The 16131-nt window shown below is 40.2% G+C and overlaps 2 protein-coding genes across 2 annotated transcripts in view; one reads left to right on the top strand and one right to left on the bottom strand.

The window, feature by feature from the left end:
- The window catches only part of CENPP (centromere protein P), a 110244-nt gene extending 107733 nt beyond the window's left edge, over nucleotides 1-2511 (bottom strand). The window contains exon 1 of the mRNA XM_053469619.1: nucleotides 2247-2511. Within this exon, the coding sequence (XP_053325594.1) occupies nucleotides 2247-2271 (25 nt within the window). The 5' untranslated portion in view covers nucleotides 2272-2511. The remainder of the gene's footprint in view (nucleotides 1-2246) is intronic.
- Nucleotides 2512-3093: 582 nt separating this feature from the next.
- On the top strand, nucleotides 3094-14755 carry NOL8 (nucleolar protein 8). Its single transcript, XM_053469265.1, has 17 exons — nucleotides 3094-3207; nucleotides 4969-5117; nucleotides 5446-5508; nucleotides 5754-5832; nucleotides 6490-6637; nucleotides 6865-6933; nucleotides 7673-9208; nucleotides 9560-9676; nucleotides 9793-9912; nucleotides 10060-10150; nucleotides 10528-10675; nucleotides 10782-10865; nucleotides 11539-11828; nucleotides 12517-12640; nucleotides 12886-12953; nucleotides 14019-14101; nucleotides 14347-14755. Exons 2-17 carry the CDS (start codon nucleotides 4985-4987, stop codon nucleotides 14398-14400), a joined length of 3207 nt encoding a protein of 1068 aa, XP_053325240.1. The 5' UTR covers nucleotides 3094-3207; nucleotides 4969-4984; the 3' UTR covers nucleotides 14401-14755.
- The last annotated feature ends 1376 nt before the right edge of the window (nucleotides 14756-16131 follow it).

Consider the following 16131-nt stretch of genomic DNA (forward strand, 5'->3'; position numbering starts at 1 on the left):
GAGAATTCATTCTAAGTGTGCGTTGACTGCGCAGATGGAAGATGCTGTATGGCTCCCTCTGTCTGGTTTTATGAAATACACCTCCCCCACATTTCTTAGCACAACTTAATGTATTAAAACCATCTACAGGTTATACTTGTCTTTCAATCAGTAAAATACTGTGTTTCCCCGATAGTAAGACACCCCCGATTGTAAGACGTATCGGGGGTTTCAGAGGGGTCGGCTAATATAAGCCGTACCCCGAAAGTAAGACATATGTCTTACTTTCGGGGAAACACGGGGGATTTGCCGGGTCCGCCACTCTAAGGGGCCGGGAAGTCCCCACCAAGGCCGGCCTTACGTGTCTGCGGCCGCACAGGATTTAAATTAAAACATCGGGGGTTTTTTTTAACTTTATTTAACATCCTCCATGTTAAATAAAGTTTTTTTAACTTTATTTAACATGGAGGATGTTAAATAAAGTTGAAAAAAAACCCCGATGTTTTTATTTAAACCCTGTGCGGCCGCAGACCCCTAAGGCCGGCCCCTTAGAGCAGGGCCGACCTTTGGGGTGTGCGACCGCACAGGGCGCCACACTCCAGGGGGTGCCAACCTGCGGCACCCGGCACCCCTCCAGAGACGGACAGTAATGTCCGCCGCTGGAGGAGCAGGCTCGCAAGGGAGCGGTATCGGAGGTCTTTAACAGACCTCCGGCTCCCTTGAGTGATTTTAAGCCGGGTTCAACCCGGCTTAAGATCACTCAAGGGAGCCGGAGGTCTGTTAATGACCTCCGATACCGCTCCCTTGTGATCTGCGCGGCAACAGCTGTTGTGCGCCGGGGTTTCTTGTCAGAACCCGGCGCACAACACTGAAGCCGCGCCCACCGCTGTCCGTGCCCTCTGACCCGGAAGGAGACAAGAACTGAAGAAGAGGAGCGAAGAGGAGGAAAAGAAGCTGAAAGAAGAAAGGAAAAGTAGGAAAGCATTAAGTTAGAGTGGATTGGTGTATATGTGTGTGTGGATTGGTGTATGTGTGTGTGGATTGGTGTATATGTGTGTGGATTGGTGTATATGTGTGTGGATTGGTATATGTGTGTGGATTGGTATATGTGTGTGGATTGGTATATGTGTGTGGATTAGTGTATATGTGTGTGGATTAGTGTATATGTGTGTGGATTTGTGTATACGTGTGGATTGGTAGGTGTGTTGATTGGTAAGTGTGTGAGAGTGATGGGTGTTATGCTGTACCATTTCCAATGTCTTTTTCATGATCTAATTATGCTCTAAAAGTACATCATAACTCCCATCACTCTCAATTTTTTCCCAATATAAGACATACCCCGAAAGTAAGACATAGTGGGGCTTTTAGGGATAAAAAGAAAGTAAGACACTGTCTTACTTTCGGGGAAACACGGTATGCTGGTTATTTGGTTTAAAAATAATATATTACCGATGAAAGCTAGATTGTATGGAAAACAAGCAAGTTAATTGGTTTCTTATACTAAAATACTCTCCCCTCCACCCACCTCTGCCTTTCAAAGACTGTTAGAAAAGCTTTCACTAATACGGTAGAGAAACGTAACAAGACAAACAATAACTTATTTAGATGGAAAATAGAAATATAAACATAAAAATGTAGATCAAGAAGTTAATATATTATATATATTTAATATACTCATATCACACTTCTGTAAATATATATACACACACACACACATATGTATATATATATATACACTCTTTTATTCTACTCTGTCTTTTCCTCTCAGCCCCTCAACATTATCCAGCAGCTCCTCACCCGTCCATCACAGCGCTCGCTTGCTTGTGTGCAGAGAGGGGGGTGGTGGGCTTCTGGATAGTGTTGTGTATGGGCAATGTCCACTAAAATTATTGCAAAGGGAACTTTATTTTCTAAAAATGCCATTTCATGCATAACATCATGTTCACAAATTTCAATATAGGCCTTTCAGGATCAATAAAAGTGAATTTTTTCCCCTAGATTTTCCAGTGTAATTTGCACTAAAAATTTGGTTGACACAACTTGCACTTACGCAATAAAACATTCACCTATTTCTCTATACAGACCATAAAATATCTGTTGGGGCAATATAAACCCTTCTTATCTCTTCCTAATATTGACACGCAAGCCTAAACCTACTATTTTCTGTCAAAAACTCCTTTTTCTTTAACTTACTTCTTTTAACCAAACTATACATTAATTTCATGTCCGTTTGTACTCATTTAATGTTGTGGTCTAATATTTTATACCTGTAGAAATAAAAAGACTGTTCATGCGTGGACTCTAACACATTTTACTGAACGCAGCATCTAATAAGTCTTCCACAAGAAGCTTCTAGTGAAAGCAGGAATGATTGACACCCCTTTTCACAAGTACATGCCCCTGCGGTTACTTCCGGTCTACTTCAGCTCCTCACAAGGTCCCTCTGTCCAGAACCGTGTGCCCTTCCTCCGTTACAGCCCGCAACATTCCTTCTCCGCACTTCTCTCGTTAGTTCCAATCTGGCGCGCGCTATCGATCTCAACCAACCGCTTCCCTACATAGAAGGACGATACCAAATTTTACATTCTATTCTATGTTGAAAAATACAAAATAACCGGACTGTCGCTTCACACGGCCACATGAATAATACCGTTCTCGCTCACTTTTCAGCAGCAAAAGTGCACACTCGTTAATACCGTATATCTGAGGCTCTTTTGTCGCCCCCCCCCTTGGGTTTCGTGTTTAATGGTTCAACCTTTGTGCTTTGGTTTAAGCTTCCTCCTCGATGCGGAGTCGTGACTCCATGGAGACTGCCAGTCCTTAGTATTGAATCGTAATTCCTGTTGTCCCCGACCTTTTTTAAAACTGGCAGAGAATAATAGGAGTTGATGTTCATTTTCTGACATAGAACTGTGAGACATTTGTATAAAAATATTTTACATTGAAGTTAATTTGATATTTTATCAATAAACGGAAACTCACCGTGCAATGTATTAAGCATCGCTTAATATAGTTTAACTACCATTTAGATTGAATTATGGTTTATCTTCAGTGTATATCATAAACACGTCAATGCAGGATTCAACATTGGTTTGAGTTAGTGACAAGTCATTCAGTCCCTTAACAGGCAATAGTATTCTAAGGTCGGAACTCTTAGGCGGTCATAGGTTTCCGAGGGACCTAATTTTCTGGGACACATGGACGATCTGTAGGAAGCAACGTGAGTCGGTACGCGTTATAGTTAATAGACACGTGTGTTTTAAAAAGCTCTATTGCTTCGTTAAATTTGTTGACCATTTAAGGTTTTATATGAGCGCATTAATTACCTTATTGTCTTCATCAGTGATCGTTGGCGTTGTTTCTGTTCGATTCTAATTATGGTTTATGTGCAGTCCCTTTATATAGGTGTTTACAATGCGAGTCATAGAGTTTGTTTGCCCGGTGTTTATGGGACAGTGAAATGTCAGGGGACACATTTTGTAACGTAGATAATACACCATGTGGGAACTGATGATCTCTAGAAATTACCAACCAGGGAGAAAAGAAGTGCTCGTTCATTTAAAGTGATGTGAAGCAATTACAGAATTCCGGGTCTATTTAATCAGGCCAGGTAACTGTCTTTCCTGTAGCTATTCTGGTAGATGTAGATTAGTGTTTAATAATGCTTCTGCTACCCCCTATAGGGGCATAAGAAAATTATTTACTTAATCAGGTGATAAGTGTCTTTCAGTATATGTATGCTTCCCGCATAATCTATATGGACAAAAGTATTGGGACACCTGACCATCACACCAACACGGACTTTGATGACATCACATTCTAAATAGATAGACATTATTATGTGGTTGATACCTCCCTGCTGCTAAAACAGCTTCCACTCTTCTGGGAAACTTTCCACAAGAATTTGTTTCTGTGGGAATTTCCCCCATTCATCCAGTAGAGCGTATGTGAGGTCAGGCACTGATGTTGGACAAGATGCTGGCTTGCAATGTCCGTTATAGTTCATTCCAAATGTGTTTGATGGGGTTAAGGTCAGGGCACTTTGCGAGTCAAACAAGTTCTTACACACTAACCTCATCCAACCATGCGTTTCTCGACCTTGCTTTGTGCATTGGGCCGCAGTCATGCTGGAATAGAAAAAGGCCTTCCCCAAACTGTTCCCACAAAGTTGGCAGCGTAGCATTGTCCAAAATGTCTCATCCCCAAGACGTTTTTGTTGGTCAGGTGTCTTAATACTTTTGTAAGTATTGGGTACTTTAGGCTAGCACTTTATGTAGATTATTCATTAAGTCGCTTGCCTTTCATAAAGTACCGTTCAGTCAAGAAATCTCACTGCTTTAAATACGCTTTTATACATGTCCATCCAAGACATTTTTGAAGTAGAACATCACTGGGGTTGCCCCTCAATAATGTAAAGTGAAGTTATAAAGAAGAAACATGACAAATACCAGTAAATGCCTCTGTGCTGATAAGCAGAATATTCAGGTTACAGATACAGTATCTTGGAATATGGTGGCCTGTGTAGTCACCATAACAAGTACTTAACTCTGTACAACTCCCAAAATCTGGAATTTACTTTGTCAATACTACCAGGTCCAGACTGGCCACCTGGCCCGCTGAGCAAATGGCCAGTGGCCAAGAGCGCCATATACCTACCTATTTTCTTGTGTTAAACAATTGTGTTTGGCAGGGAATTCAAATGGCAACCCCCCCCCCATACAGAAGGGTATTTCTCAACCCTGTTCACACTTTAAAAGATGTTTGTTAAAACTCCTAGAGAGATTTAGACTCCGTGAAACAGTGGCAGAAAATCATTGGTACCATCTGAGTTTCAGTTGGGTGCCGAACATTTTACAACAAAAAGTGAAAGTGTTTTTCCCTTTAAAATGAGTTTTGAAGACAATAGACAAAAATATTTTCATGCCTACTTTACAGTGTTATATTGTAGCATCATTTTGGTAACTAATCATCACCTTGTAATTTGTGCAGAATAACTTCAGTTACCATGGAAACATCATTAAAGCGTCTGTATGTGGGTGGAATTGGTCCATCAGTCACTGATGCTGAACTCACAGAGAGATTTGGAAGATTTGGAAAAGTCAGTGATGTGGACATCATTTCCAGGAAGGATGAGCATGGTGAGGACTTCATCATATATTTTTATTTAAAAAAACAAAACCCTTATATGTGCATTAAGAACGTGTTTGAAAACTGCCTGTCTTGGTTTAATCAAAATATTGTTTTTGAGTCGTTGATGTTGGATCCTAACCTTATTGAACAAGCAGCATTTGCAAGTGATCTACTTGGATTTTGAAGAAAAGAATTGTAGTAATAATACAAATTATATTAGTATAATTATGTCTGAATAATTTTTCTTTTGTGTGCATACTTGTGGAAAGGGTGGCAGGGCAATGGTCACGTGTATAGGGCAGATCATTTTTAACATATTTTTAAATGTATTTTTAGGAAATCCTGTGAAGACCTTTGCTTATCTTAACATCAGCATTTCTGAAGCAGACCTGAAAAAATGTGAGTTAAAAACAAGAAAATACATATTGTCTTTCCCACGTAACATTTAGGCTTTACCATAGTACTTCCTGAAGCCATACGATGCACTGGCAGGTCCCTTGGTAGGAGTAGACATGCAACAGTGCTAAGTATGATGCTTCTAAAGCTCCATTGTGTTACAAGTGTTAACCTGCTACATAAAGAAAGATCTGTGCATAGTTTGTCAAATACAAGATCACGCTTTATTTAGATTGTTTATTCTTTAGGTGTTTCTGTCCTAAATAAAACAAAATGGAAGGGAGGGGTTCTACAGATAGAGATGGCCAAGGAAAGCTTCTTACACAGGTAAGTAGAATATTGAGCTTTGTCATAGGTTGATCAGTAATGTAACTGTACTGCCTCTTTGAAGAATTAGTTAGCATTTACATTGAAATAAATAATCCCACACATGGCATAAATTAATTTGTTTATAATGTTAGTTTGTTAGTGTGCTGGCTTTATTGTTTTGAAACTTTCCATAGCCAGTTGGATAGCTATCTTGCTTTCTGATGGTCAATGTAGAGCTATATATACTTTTGAACTTGTGAGACAAGCCTAGAAGCTGTTCTCTAATGTCTATCCTTTACGGAGCAAGATAAGTCTTCCAGCAGAAGTGGTAGATGTTAATACAGTAAAGACATTTAAGCAAGCATGGGATAGGCATAAGGCTAGATATAGGATAAGGCCAGGTACTAAGGAAAGTACTCAGAGGTTGGGCAGACTGGATGGGCCTGATGGTTCTTATCTGCCGTCACTTTCTATGTTTCTAAGTTTCCACTGCTATCTAATACGGACAATTAAAAACACCATCAACATTCTGTCAATGCATTTCATCCAAAGGGTTCCATCCGCATAACTAAGTTTGATTTTATGGATATGCCTGCGTGGCTTTACATCAATGCTTCAATATCAAGAAATATACTATATCATGCAGCAGAGATAAATGTATCTTATTCCTCATAGACTGTCACAGGAGAGGCAAATAGCCAAGGAAAAGAAAACACCCGAAGCAGAGTCGAAGTGTGACCTGATGCAGTCCCTAAAGGATGTTGGTGTTAATGACTTCCAGCTTAAGGCTGCTGTACCGGGCACCGAGGTGCCAAATCATAAGGCAAGTGACGCCGTTCTGAGAATATAAACAGAAATTTGACAGTCTGGGAGAGTCACAAATCCTTAAGCTTTTTAGTATAATGCATAATCAGGTAACCCAGTAATAACATGCTGGGTTCAGGAATCCTCGTATCCATGCAGGATTTTAATGATCTTTCACGAAACATGTATTCATTATTTGTATAGCTCTTTGATTTGCAACATTACGCATGTTTTCTTGTGTTCCAGAATTGGGTGGTCAGTAAATTTGGCCGGGTTCTACCAGTCCTTCATTTAAAGAACAAGAAGCATAACAAAATATCCTTTTTTTGGTGTAATTGTGAATTATAAGGTTCATACTGAGAGCTTTTTTTATTTCTGTACTTTTTGTAGTAGCGATATTTGCATTTTGTAGAATCACTTTGCAGTCTTGGTCTTAAAATACTTTTCAGTGGTGTATTTAGACCTGTGGCAGGACCATCAGAGATGTCCCCTCAATGAAGAAGAAACCTGTCCTCCTACAGATTGGATTTTTTTGACTTATTTCCCCATGTTGCTGCCCTGAGCAGAGGGAACGAGTCTTAGTAATGTATGCCAAAGCAGAACAAATGTCAGCTTTCTGTATCTCTCCCTATAGCACTTTTGCTAAAGTTCAGATTTTTGAAAAAATGTAAAAGTAAATGCCCAATACAGGATGTAAGAGCCAATTTTAGTGAGCCATTCCAGTGACATGAAGGGCTGCACTGGTCCTCTGTCACTGACATATGTTATCCAGGGTCAAGTCAGCCTATCTTGAAGGAGTTGGCCCTTTATAATGCAGTGGGTTGTGACATGTTGGACTAACATGAAAAATTGAAGTTTAGTAAATCTACCTGTAAGCTGACAAGTCTTATAACTTTTAGATACATATTTGAAATGTAATTAAGGTTGCTGCCTTTTAACCAGGCCTGGTCTGGAGACATCTAAGAATCCAAAGTAAACTGGTGCATGTATGTCTGCACAATTTAAGATTGTTTTTTAATATGATGATAAAGATTCTTCCTTTACACCTGCAAACATCATAAAATATGACCCATCGAAGTACTGCCACAACATTAAGAAAGTAGAGGAAAGTTCCGTTAACGTGACGCCTATATCACAATTGACCTGGCATTTGGACGGGGGTGATGATGACATGAGCAGGAAACGCAGGGGAGAGTTTCCAGTTTCCAAAGGCCCTACAGGGAAAAAGCTCAAATTGCAGGAGCATCCAGACGTTCTGGAACAAGCTGACAAGCAGGGCTGCAACCATAAGAATACATCTGGTCTAAAGACATTTTCTAAGAACAAGAAAGACGTAAATGGAGGATTAGGGATTAGTGTGTCCGATGAACATGATTCAGAGGATGAATTCCGAGCTGTATTGGAAAGTGAAAAGACTGCAGCGAAGGTAGGCATTGTTGCCGAGGATTCTAATATAGAGGTGGTGGACGACTCTTATATGATGAGTTATAACAGTCATTGGGCAAGGGGAAGTGAGAATATTGTGAAGAGAAGTACAAAAGAGGATGATGAATATGATTCTGCTGACACAGATGAGATAATTGCCGTTGCCAAAACTGTTCCAAAGGTTAAAGATGCTATTTTATCAAAAAATAAGGAAAATAGGTTGCCTCTTCATACCGCCAAACAGAAAGGTAACCTAAGGTCTAAAGGTATGCGCAATGACAAAGAGGAACCCGAACATACAACTGAAGATGAAGCCGATTTGGAGAGCGAGAATGGTGATTCTGAATCCGACGACTCTTATTCAGACCCGGAATATGACGCCATGATGCAAAACTGCTACAGGATAAGCCTTTCACTGGGTGACTTGGAGAAATTAGCCAATGCTTCTAAAGAGTCTTCAGAAGATGAAAAAACAGACGGTGACCACATTGAGGAAGATCTTCCTAATAAATCGGAGAAGCCTGTTCCTATTCAGAAAGGGAAGAGGGGTATAGAGCCAGATGATATTGTGGCCTCAATTTTAGATGATAGTGATGACAGCTCTGATGAAAAACAAAGACGGAAAAGAAAAAAGGGTCCTCCTACTATACTTCCAGCATTTAAAGGCTTGGGGTCACTTCTGTCCTCAGCTCCGTCCCAGGAGACAAATGAAGTGTTGAATTCATTTTCTGGTCCCTCCGTTATCAAGTCTTGTGCGAATATTGAAGCAAAGGGTGTACGCAGTAAAGCGTGTAGAGGGAGTGAAGCTGGTGCAACTATCCCTGCAAAAGAAGTGGAGCCAGAAGCACGCTCTGGAAAGAATGGTGGTTCAAGAGATGGTCATCAGGGTGGACAACAAGCCTCTAGCCTGTCCAAAGTTAAAAGAAATAACGATACTGTAATTAATGAGAACAGTAGTAGTAGTGATTCATATAGCAGTGATGAGGGCTCAACCTCTGATACATCCTCAGCAGCTGTTAATACCATCCAAGGCACAAGTGAGAAGAAAGACCGCGGAATCGCCAAACAGTTGGAGGATAATCAGAAACGTCTGGCAGCCATGGAGGAGCGGAGGAAAGAACGAGAACTACAGAAGCAAACCATCCAGGGAGCCTTGCTTAAATTGGTGAGTTGATAGTGTTGCATGATCTGCTAATAATCGCTAATTGGTCATGGTTTCGTTTACATTACAAAACCATTTTTATTTTAATCGGATTAAAAATAAGTTTTTTTGGGGGGGGACTTACATTATTCATTTCTATGGGTTCTACCTCTTTTATCTTACTCCAACCTAGATCAACACCCATGCTTATCATACTGCCTTTGGTAAATAATATACTTATGAAATTCTGTGGGTCACCCAAAATATCGCATGACTAGCAACAATGGCAGAATACAAAGTGTTGCATGCCAGACAATTTGCCGGTGTTACCTTTTACCTCTAAACTATTAATTGATATTGTGTCCTGCAAATTAGGATTCCCAGCCCTCAAGTAAAAGTCAACACATTAAGTTTGATTCAGACTCTGAGGAACAAAGTGAAGAAGAGCTACAAACAATGAAAAACGATATAAAGACCATATCGTCTGAAAAAGTAAGTACCTCAGTGAAAAAAAATGTGTATAAATTGTATATCCGTATATTGTATATCATTATATAAATAAAAGTATTTTTGTGCCTCTAGTCTTATATGAAGAATCTTTTTCGTAGGTTCAGAATCCAGCTGCAAAGCTGTTTGAGAGCAGCGATGACGAGGAGGACGATGACGGTAAAGAGGACAGTGAAAGATTCCAAATCAAATCTCAGTTTGAAGGGCGCTCTGGAGTGAAGGTCAGTTTGGCGTAAATTTCAACAAATGTAGTTTTGTTTTATGATGTCATTCTAAAAACTGCTTGTCTTTCTGCACAATACTTCCTCCTAGCGCAAACCGTGTATTTATTTTCATTTTCCTCATTTCTTTCTTTGGCGATCATACAGCTGATGAATTTACAGTCCCGCTTTGGAACTGATGAGCGTTTCCAAATGGATTCTCGGTTTCTGGATACCAGTAGTGAAGATGAGACCGACGGTAAAGAGAAATTGAATACTGCATTTCATTTGGGTGTATCTTTTAGACAGGGTCTGCAGGAGAGTTGTTGAACCTTGTTAACTCCATAATATCACAAATGAAGGACCCCTCCCAAAGTGCTTACACCCCCTGATTGTATCTGTACTGCTCCTTAGATCGTAAAATATATTCATACCTATTTTACTCTGATCAAGATGTGTCTAGACGACTGTACTTATTGTACACTAAAGTAAATACTGCCTCTTCTGTAAATACTGGAACGAGCCAAGGACATCAGCTGGAGCTCAAATAAACATCTATGTACATAGAAAAAGGGCTGCTGGACCAAGAATAAAGCAAATGGGTTTACATTTACTATATTATCTTCATTGTTACAGAAACAAAACAAAACGCTCCAGCAGAAGAAGGTGAAGACGACCTAACGGCAGAGAAAAAGAAGAACTTGGGTATCCTAAGCAGCCTTTTGAACATCGGTTCAGAGCCATTGCCACCGAGCAAACAAGCAGCCAAAGCCAAGACATTTAAGTATGACTTTGAGCTATTGCAGTGCAGACTTGATAGGAGTTTTATTTTCGTGCTTTCGGCTTCCCAAGTCTCTTGTGTATCAACATTTATTTTTTCTGCACTTTAGAGATCTGAATGCCCTTCAGTATGACCCCACGAGGGAGGATCACGCAACATTTGAAACACAGACCGAAGAGGAAAAGAAGGAAACGTAAGACTTAATAAGCACACGCGGTGTAATGCGTATATGGCAAGCACCTACCGCTTTCTTGTCTCCTGTAGAAGCTTAAAACCACACGATGCATATTGCCTTTAGCAATTCCAAAGTATCGAATTTCATTTCTTAACCGAATCTCTGAGAGTTTATTTGTTGCGTCCGCCACATTTTCTGTCCAGTGATTAGTAACTCTGAACACATTGGCAGTGAGTGTTCCAAAACCGAATACTGATTGTGGTATTATTTTGGTTTTGTTCTATTATGGCAGTACACTTCTCATATTTTCCTGGAATTACTAATAATATTAAATATTATATCTTATTTTTGATGTGCACGGCCACTTATCTTTATCAATGTCGCTATTTCTGATGGAGTTTGTATCTTGTTATTCTGCAGCACTCCTATTATTTATCACTGGTGGGCTTCACATTGGGGTTGTAATCCCACTACAGTATTGCACCTTTTATTTTCTTTAACAACCAGTGCCTGCTTTTGTGTTAAATGACAAATGGGTGTTCTCAGCAGAGAGTCAAAACATACGTGATTAAAGACGTATAGCTGGGCAGGGTTGGGGCATCGAAAAGCATAAGGAACAAATTCAGAAACGTAGGTAAGACATACACAAATGTGAAATACTGTGCTGAAATAAAATGTCACGTTCCTCCAGTAAATCTGAGCGGAAGAAAAAACGCCTGGAAGCGGAGAAACTTCCCGAGGTCTCTGCTGAAATATACCACGAAGTGGCTGTGGACCTGAAAGAAGTGTTTGGAACCTCAAAACCCACTACAGAGAACGAAGCCGCTTCAACGACATGGGACCAAGAGGAGGAACCGGTGCTCGCAGGGAACGACAATTCACTTTCCCACGAATATTTCAGCTTCCAGAAAACCGAGGAGCCTGCGGGATTCACGTTTTCTTTCTTTGGACCGAGTACGGAGGACAGCGTTTCCAAGGAAGGTACGGAAAACCACTGTTCTAGGAACTGGTGCGCTCACACGATAGTGTGATTGTGTTATTGGTTGTATTTTTTATTTTTTTTTTGCTAACATGACATTGTCATCTTCTAGATTCCCCCCCCCCCCTAAAAGTTTACTGGTGCTTGGAGACGAAGAATAAATGTTTGCGGTAGTATATTACTTAACCAGAAGCTCTAGTGACTTCATTAGCAAAATTTGTATGTAAATAATATCTAGTTATTGTTAACACTATTATTTACATACATTCCTGCAAATAGTTACTCTACTTGAGCTAGGTATGCCAGGTTTTGAGCATTCTCAATAATCGTTATCAAAACTGCCTACAGCTTGTGATTTTGTTTTTAAAAAATGGAAGATTTAGAGATTTGGTTTAACAGGTATGATGTTTTGGGTTTTTTTCTTCCTTCCAGTGTAAAGCTTTCCAAGCATATTGATGAGCAGCATTTATGAAAATGCTGTTGATGTTGTAGGAAGATGATAGACTCCTAGACAATGCATAGACAAGTGAATTGAATTTGCTATAACACTTGTTCAATACAATACTGCAGACATGCTTTCGTTCTTGTGATTGCCGCTACTGTGTTTTACTCTTCACGCTCATCCATTTACATTATCTGCTTGCAAGGTTTTACAGTTCCTGTGGATTTAACACAAATGTCTGTCTACAGAGACCTATAAAATTGAGACCATCAAACCAGCCAAGGTGGCCTGGCAAGAAGATCCCCGATTTCAGGATAGTAGCTCTGAGGGAGAGGATGAAGAAGTCACTGTTACTAAGGAATCAACACTAAGGTAACTGCATTTTCGTTTTGGGAATATTTTAATGCCTTATTGCGAATACAGATATATTTTCGCATTAGTGACACCACTTAGCTTCAGCGGACCCCATCTATGGTCATAGGGGACAGAACTAAGACAGTGTGTCACGATCCCAGCTCTTAATCTACATATGTTGTATCTCTCATATGTTTTTCTTCATTTACAAACCTAAATCCACTACAAAGTTAAATATTAATTCTTTTTTTCTACTCCTGTAGCACACAGTCCGAATCTGCAAAAAACATCAGTTTCTTCTTTTTTGTGAAAGGTGATGAGCGATTAAAAGGTAAGCTGACTGTGGGCAATAGCACTGGTTCCACAAGAACATGCTTTTAATAGTACATTTTTTTAATAATACATTTGAAAATGATGATAATTAGAAGCTCCCAAATGTTTAATTGTACTTGCAGTGGTGATGTCATCATAGAGGGTCTATTTTTATATATATCCCAAAGAAAATGTGCAGTTAAATCAGTGTCACACTTTATAACCTGGTTTTTAATTCTCTCTCCCACTGCACCTTATTTTCAGCCATCCATACATGACCCCGTTGATGATGTAGTGAAAGGGATCCTTGGCCTTGCCAGTGTTGGGTTGGCTCTACGCTGCCGAGGACATTGGATGGCCCTTCAGTTTTCTCCAGGAAAATGTTCTAGGGCTTAGGGTCAGTGAGGCGTTCTATTGGCCTCGTCTGTCGGAATGATGCTGACTGCATCTATCTTCTAGTCAGCAAGAGGCTTCAGCTTCCCTTCCCTATATTCCCTCTATACACACACCTTTTATGCTAGTTGTCAAGCCGCATGAGGCTGATCTTGGGGCCTCGGCAGCAGATTTCTTGCACATGATTCATGCTGATGTTAAGATTATATCTCGCTTACATGTAATTCAAAGATTCAGTCGCTGAATGAGAGACAGAATGAAGGACCCAGTACTGTGATTTCATTTTAGGATCCCAACACTTTTTTTTTCTTGTTTTTCTCCTTCTTACCATAATGCAGTCTCATTGTTTAAGTCTGTCTTAGAAATGCTGCTCCTTTATTTACCTATTGGCAGCCTTCTGATGTCATTGAGTATGTGCAAGGAGCTGAACAGAATGAAGAAGTATAAAAAACAGTAGCTAGACGTTCATTTAAAAATTAAAACAAATAAGCAAGGATAATAACATCACATTTCCTTTAAAACTGTACAGTAATCATAATAATAAAGGCATGTCCGCTTTATGCAGAAGCGGATTCATGATTATGCATATTTTACGTGGGCTGTGTATATTATTCACTGGAGAGAATTGTTGCTCTTACACTTATATAATATATATTTTCGGCTAACGCACGGTGCTTCCTATTTTGCTTAGCGGGTCCAAAAATGTTCTGTCGATCATCAAACCTGGATGAAGAACAAGAAGCATGGGAAGAAAGGCGAGAATCTCTGCTGGAGGTAAGAACTTCATGTGACAAAAGTGTATGACCTCTAAAAGGGGGACCTGCTTAATAATCTCCGGTGATTCCAGAATTAAGGAAATTTTTAAATGAGACAAGGAGAAAAAAAAATATATATATTAATTTATTTATAAAAAATATAATACAATGAGGAGTGGTATCGGTGCCGAGCACTTTACTTGATGTTCTATCTATTGCCTGTTTCTGGTTTTGAGTTCTCGATGTCTGTCTGTTCCCTTGTAGGAGTGCAGGAAAAGGCACAAAGATGCCAAACGGAAAATAAAATCCAAACATTGATGATCCCGTGATGCTCGTGCCAAGTGATTGTGTCTCCCGGCTCCCCATCGCACGTGTACAGGACCATTCAGACAGTAACATACAAACCTCCTGTGTGACCTTTGAATTTACAGCTATATATCTCTATGAAAAAGAGGATGGAGCCCGTGGGCCAACTAGCTGCTTCCCATGGAAGTAACATTTTATGCTCCAGGTGATTGTAGCTGTTACCAGGGATATCTTTATATTAACAATCACAATCCCGTTTATTTAAAGAAAAATAAAGAAAACATGTATCCTGTGCTGTCTTAAGAGTCTGTTTCATCTTAATGGATTATGAATTGTTTTTAACATTAAAGATTGTTTTGGAATCATCCGTTAAACTTTATCATTACACTTACAACTTTTTTTATTTATTAATTTTTTTTTTTAAGAATAGGCAAAACTTTCACAAATTTAAGTAAAAGACAATATTTATTGGGTTTATCTAAAAGCAGGCATGTGCCATGGGGTATTGGCATTGTGCCGGGACACCGACATGCTTGATGGGATTTTAGCAGGAGTTCCAGTTCCAGTTCCAGTTCAGTTTGTTGGTCGTATGTTGGGGACATGGGCCCTGTTAACTGGTGTTTTCATGTAAGTTAATGTATCATTTTTCACCCTGGTATTTAGTTAGTATGGATCAAAAACATTTTAAGCTTTTAATGGATAAATGCAAAAGCCAGCTCACCGCCCTATATATTCGTCTGCAGGGATCCGCACGGACTTGATGCGTGAAATAAACACAAAGAAAAAGAAGGGGTCGATCCAGCACTTGAATGAAAAAACTTCCAGCTTTTATTTTACTTATTATTTTATCTTCATCACATATATACATGTTTATGTACCTCCCTGTGATATAAAAACACTGTGAGCAGGTTAAAACATATACTATACATCTAATAACCTTATTGATATACCGTATTTGCTCGATTATAAGACGAGGTTTTTTTCAGAGCAAATGCCCTGAAAAATACCCCTCGTCTTCTAATCGGAGTCGTCTTCTAATCAGACCTCAAATAGAGGTCTGATTGGGAGACTAAGATCCAGATCCCCCGCACCGCTGCAGGGGACCTGGATCCTCCTGTCTCACCCCCCCATCATACACACACTTACCGGTGCGTCCTGCTGTGTTGCCGGGGCAGCGGGTTGACGTCTACGTGATCCGCGTAGACAACGTCCGCTGCAGCCGGAAGGAGGTGTGGCTAGCAGCGGGGGTTGTCTGAGCTCTGATCTCTGACAGCCGGGGAAAGTATACGCGACGGACGCATACAAACCCCCGCTGCCAACTCCACCTCCTTCCGGCTGCAGCGGAAGGCGACGTCAATCCACTGCCCCGGCTGGAAGCACTGGTAAGAGAGGGGTGAGAGAGAGTGTGTGTGTGTGTGTTAGTTAAATGGGGGTATAGGGTGTGTGTTAAATGGGGGCATAGGGCATTTCTGGAGTGGCGTTAAGGGGGCATTTAATAGAGCACTCTGCCTCCTGAAATGCCTTATACCTCCCTATATGGCACTCTGCCCCATAATATGCCTTTTAACCCCCTAAATACCAGAGTGGCATATAGGGGTATAAGGCATTTCTGGAGGCAGAGTGCTCTATACAATGCCTTTTAACTCCCTTAATGCCACTCTGCCTCCTGAAATGCCTTATACCTCCCTATATGCCACTCTGCCCCATAATATGCTTTTTAACCCCCTAAATGCCAGAATGGGA

The sequence above is a fragment of the Spea bombifrons genome, chromosome 6 (assembly GCF_027358695.1).
Source record: "Spea bombifrons isolate aSpeBom1 chromosome 6, aSpeBom1.2.pri, whole genome shotgun sequence".
Lineage (NCBI taxonomy): Eukaryota > Metazoa > Chordata > Amphibia > Anura > Pelobatidae > Spea > Spea bombifrons.

Bases quoted from the DNA above. Each gene is read 5' to 3' on its own strand.
- NOL8 (XM_053469265.1), top strand. From the start codon at position 4,985: ATGGAAACATCATTAAAGCGTCTGTATGTGGGTGGAATTGGTCCATCA. The intron at 9,913-10,059 runs GTCAGTTTGGCG...GCGATCATACAG, and splicing joins AAGGGCGCTCTGGAGTGAAG to CTGATGAATTTACAGTCCCG. The intron at 11,829-12,516 runs GTACGGAAAACC...GTCTGTCTACAG, and splicing joins GGACAGCGTTTCCAAGGAAG to AGACCTATAAAATTGAGACC.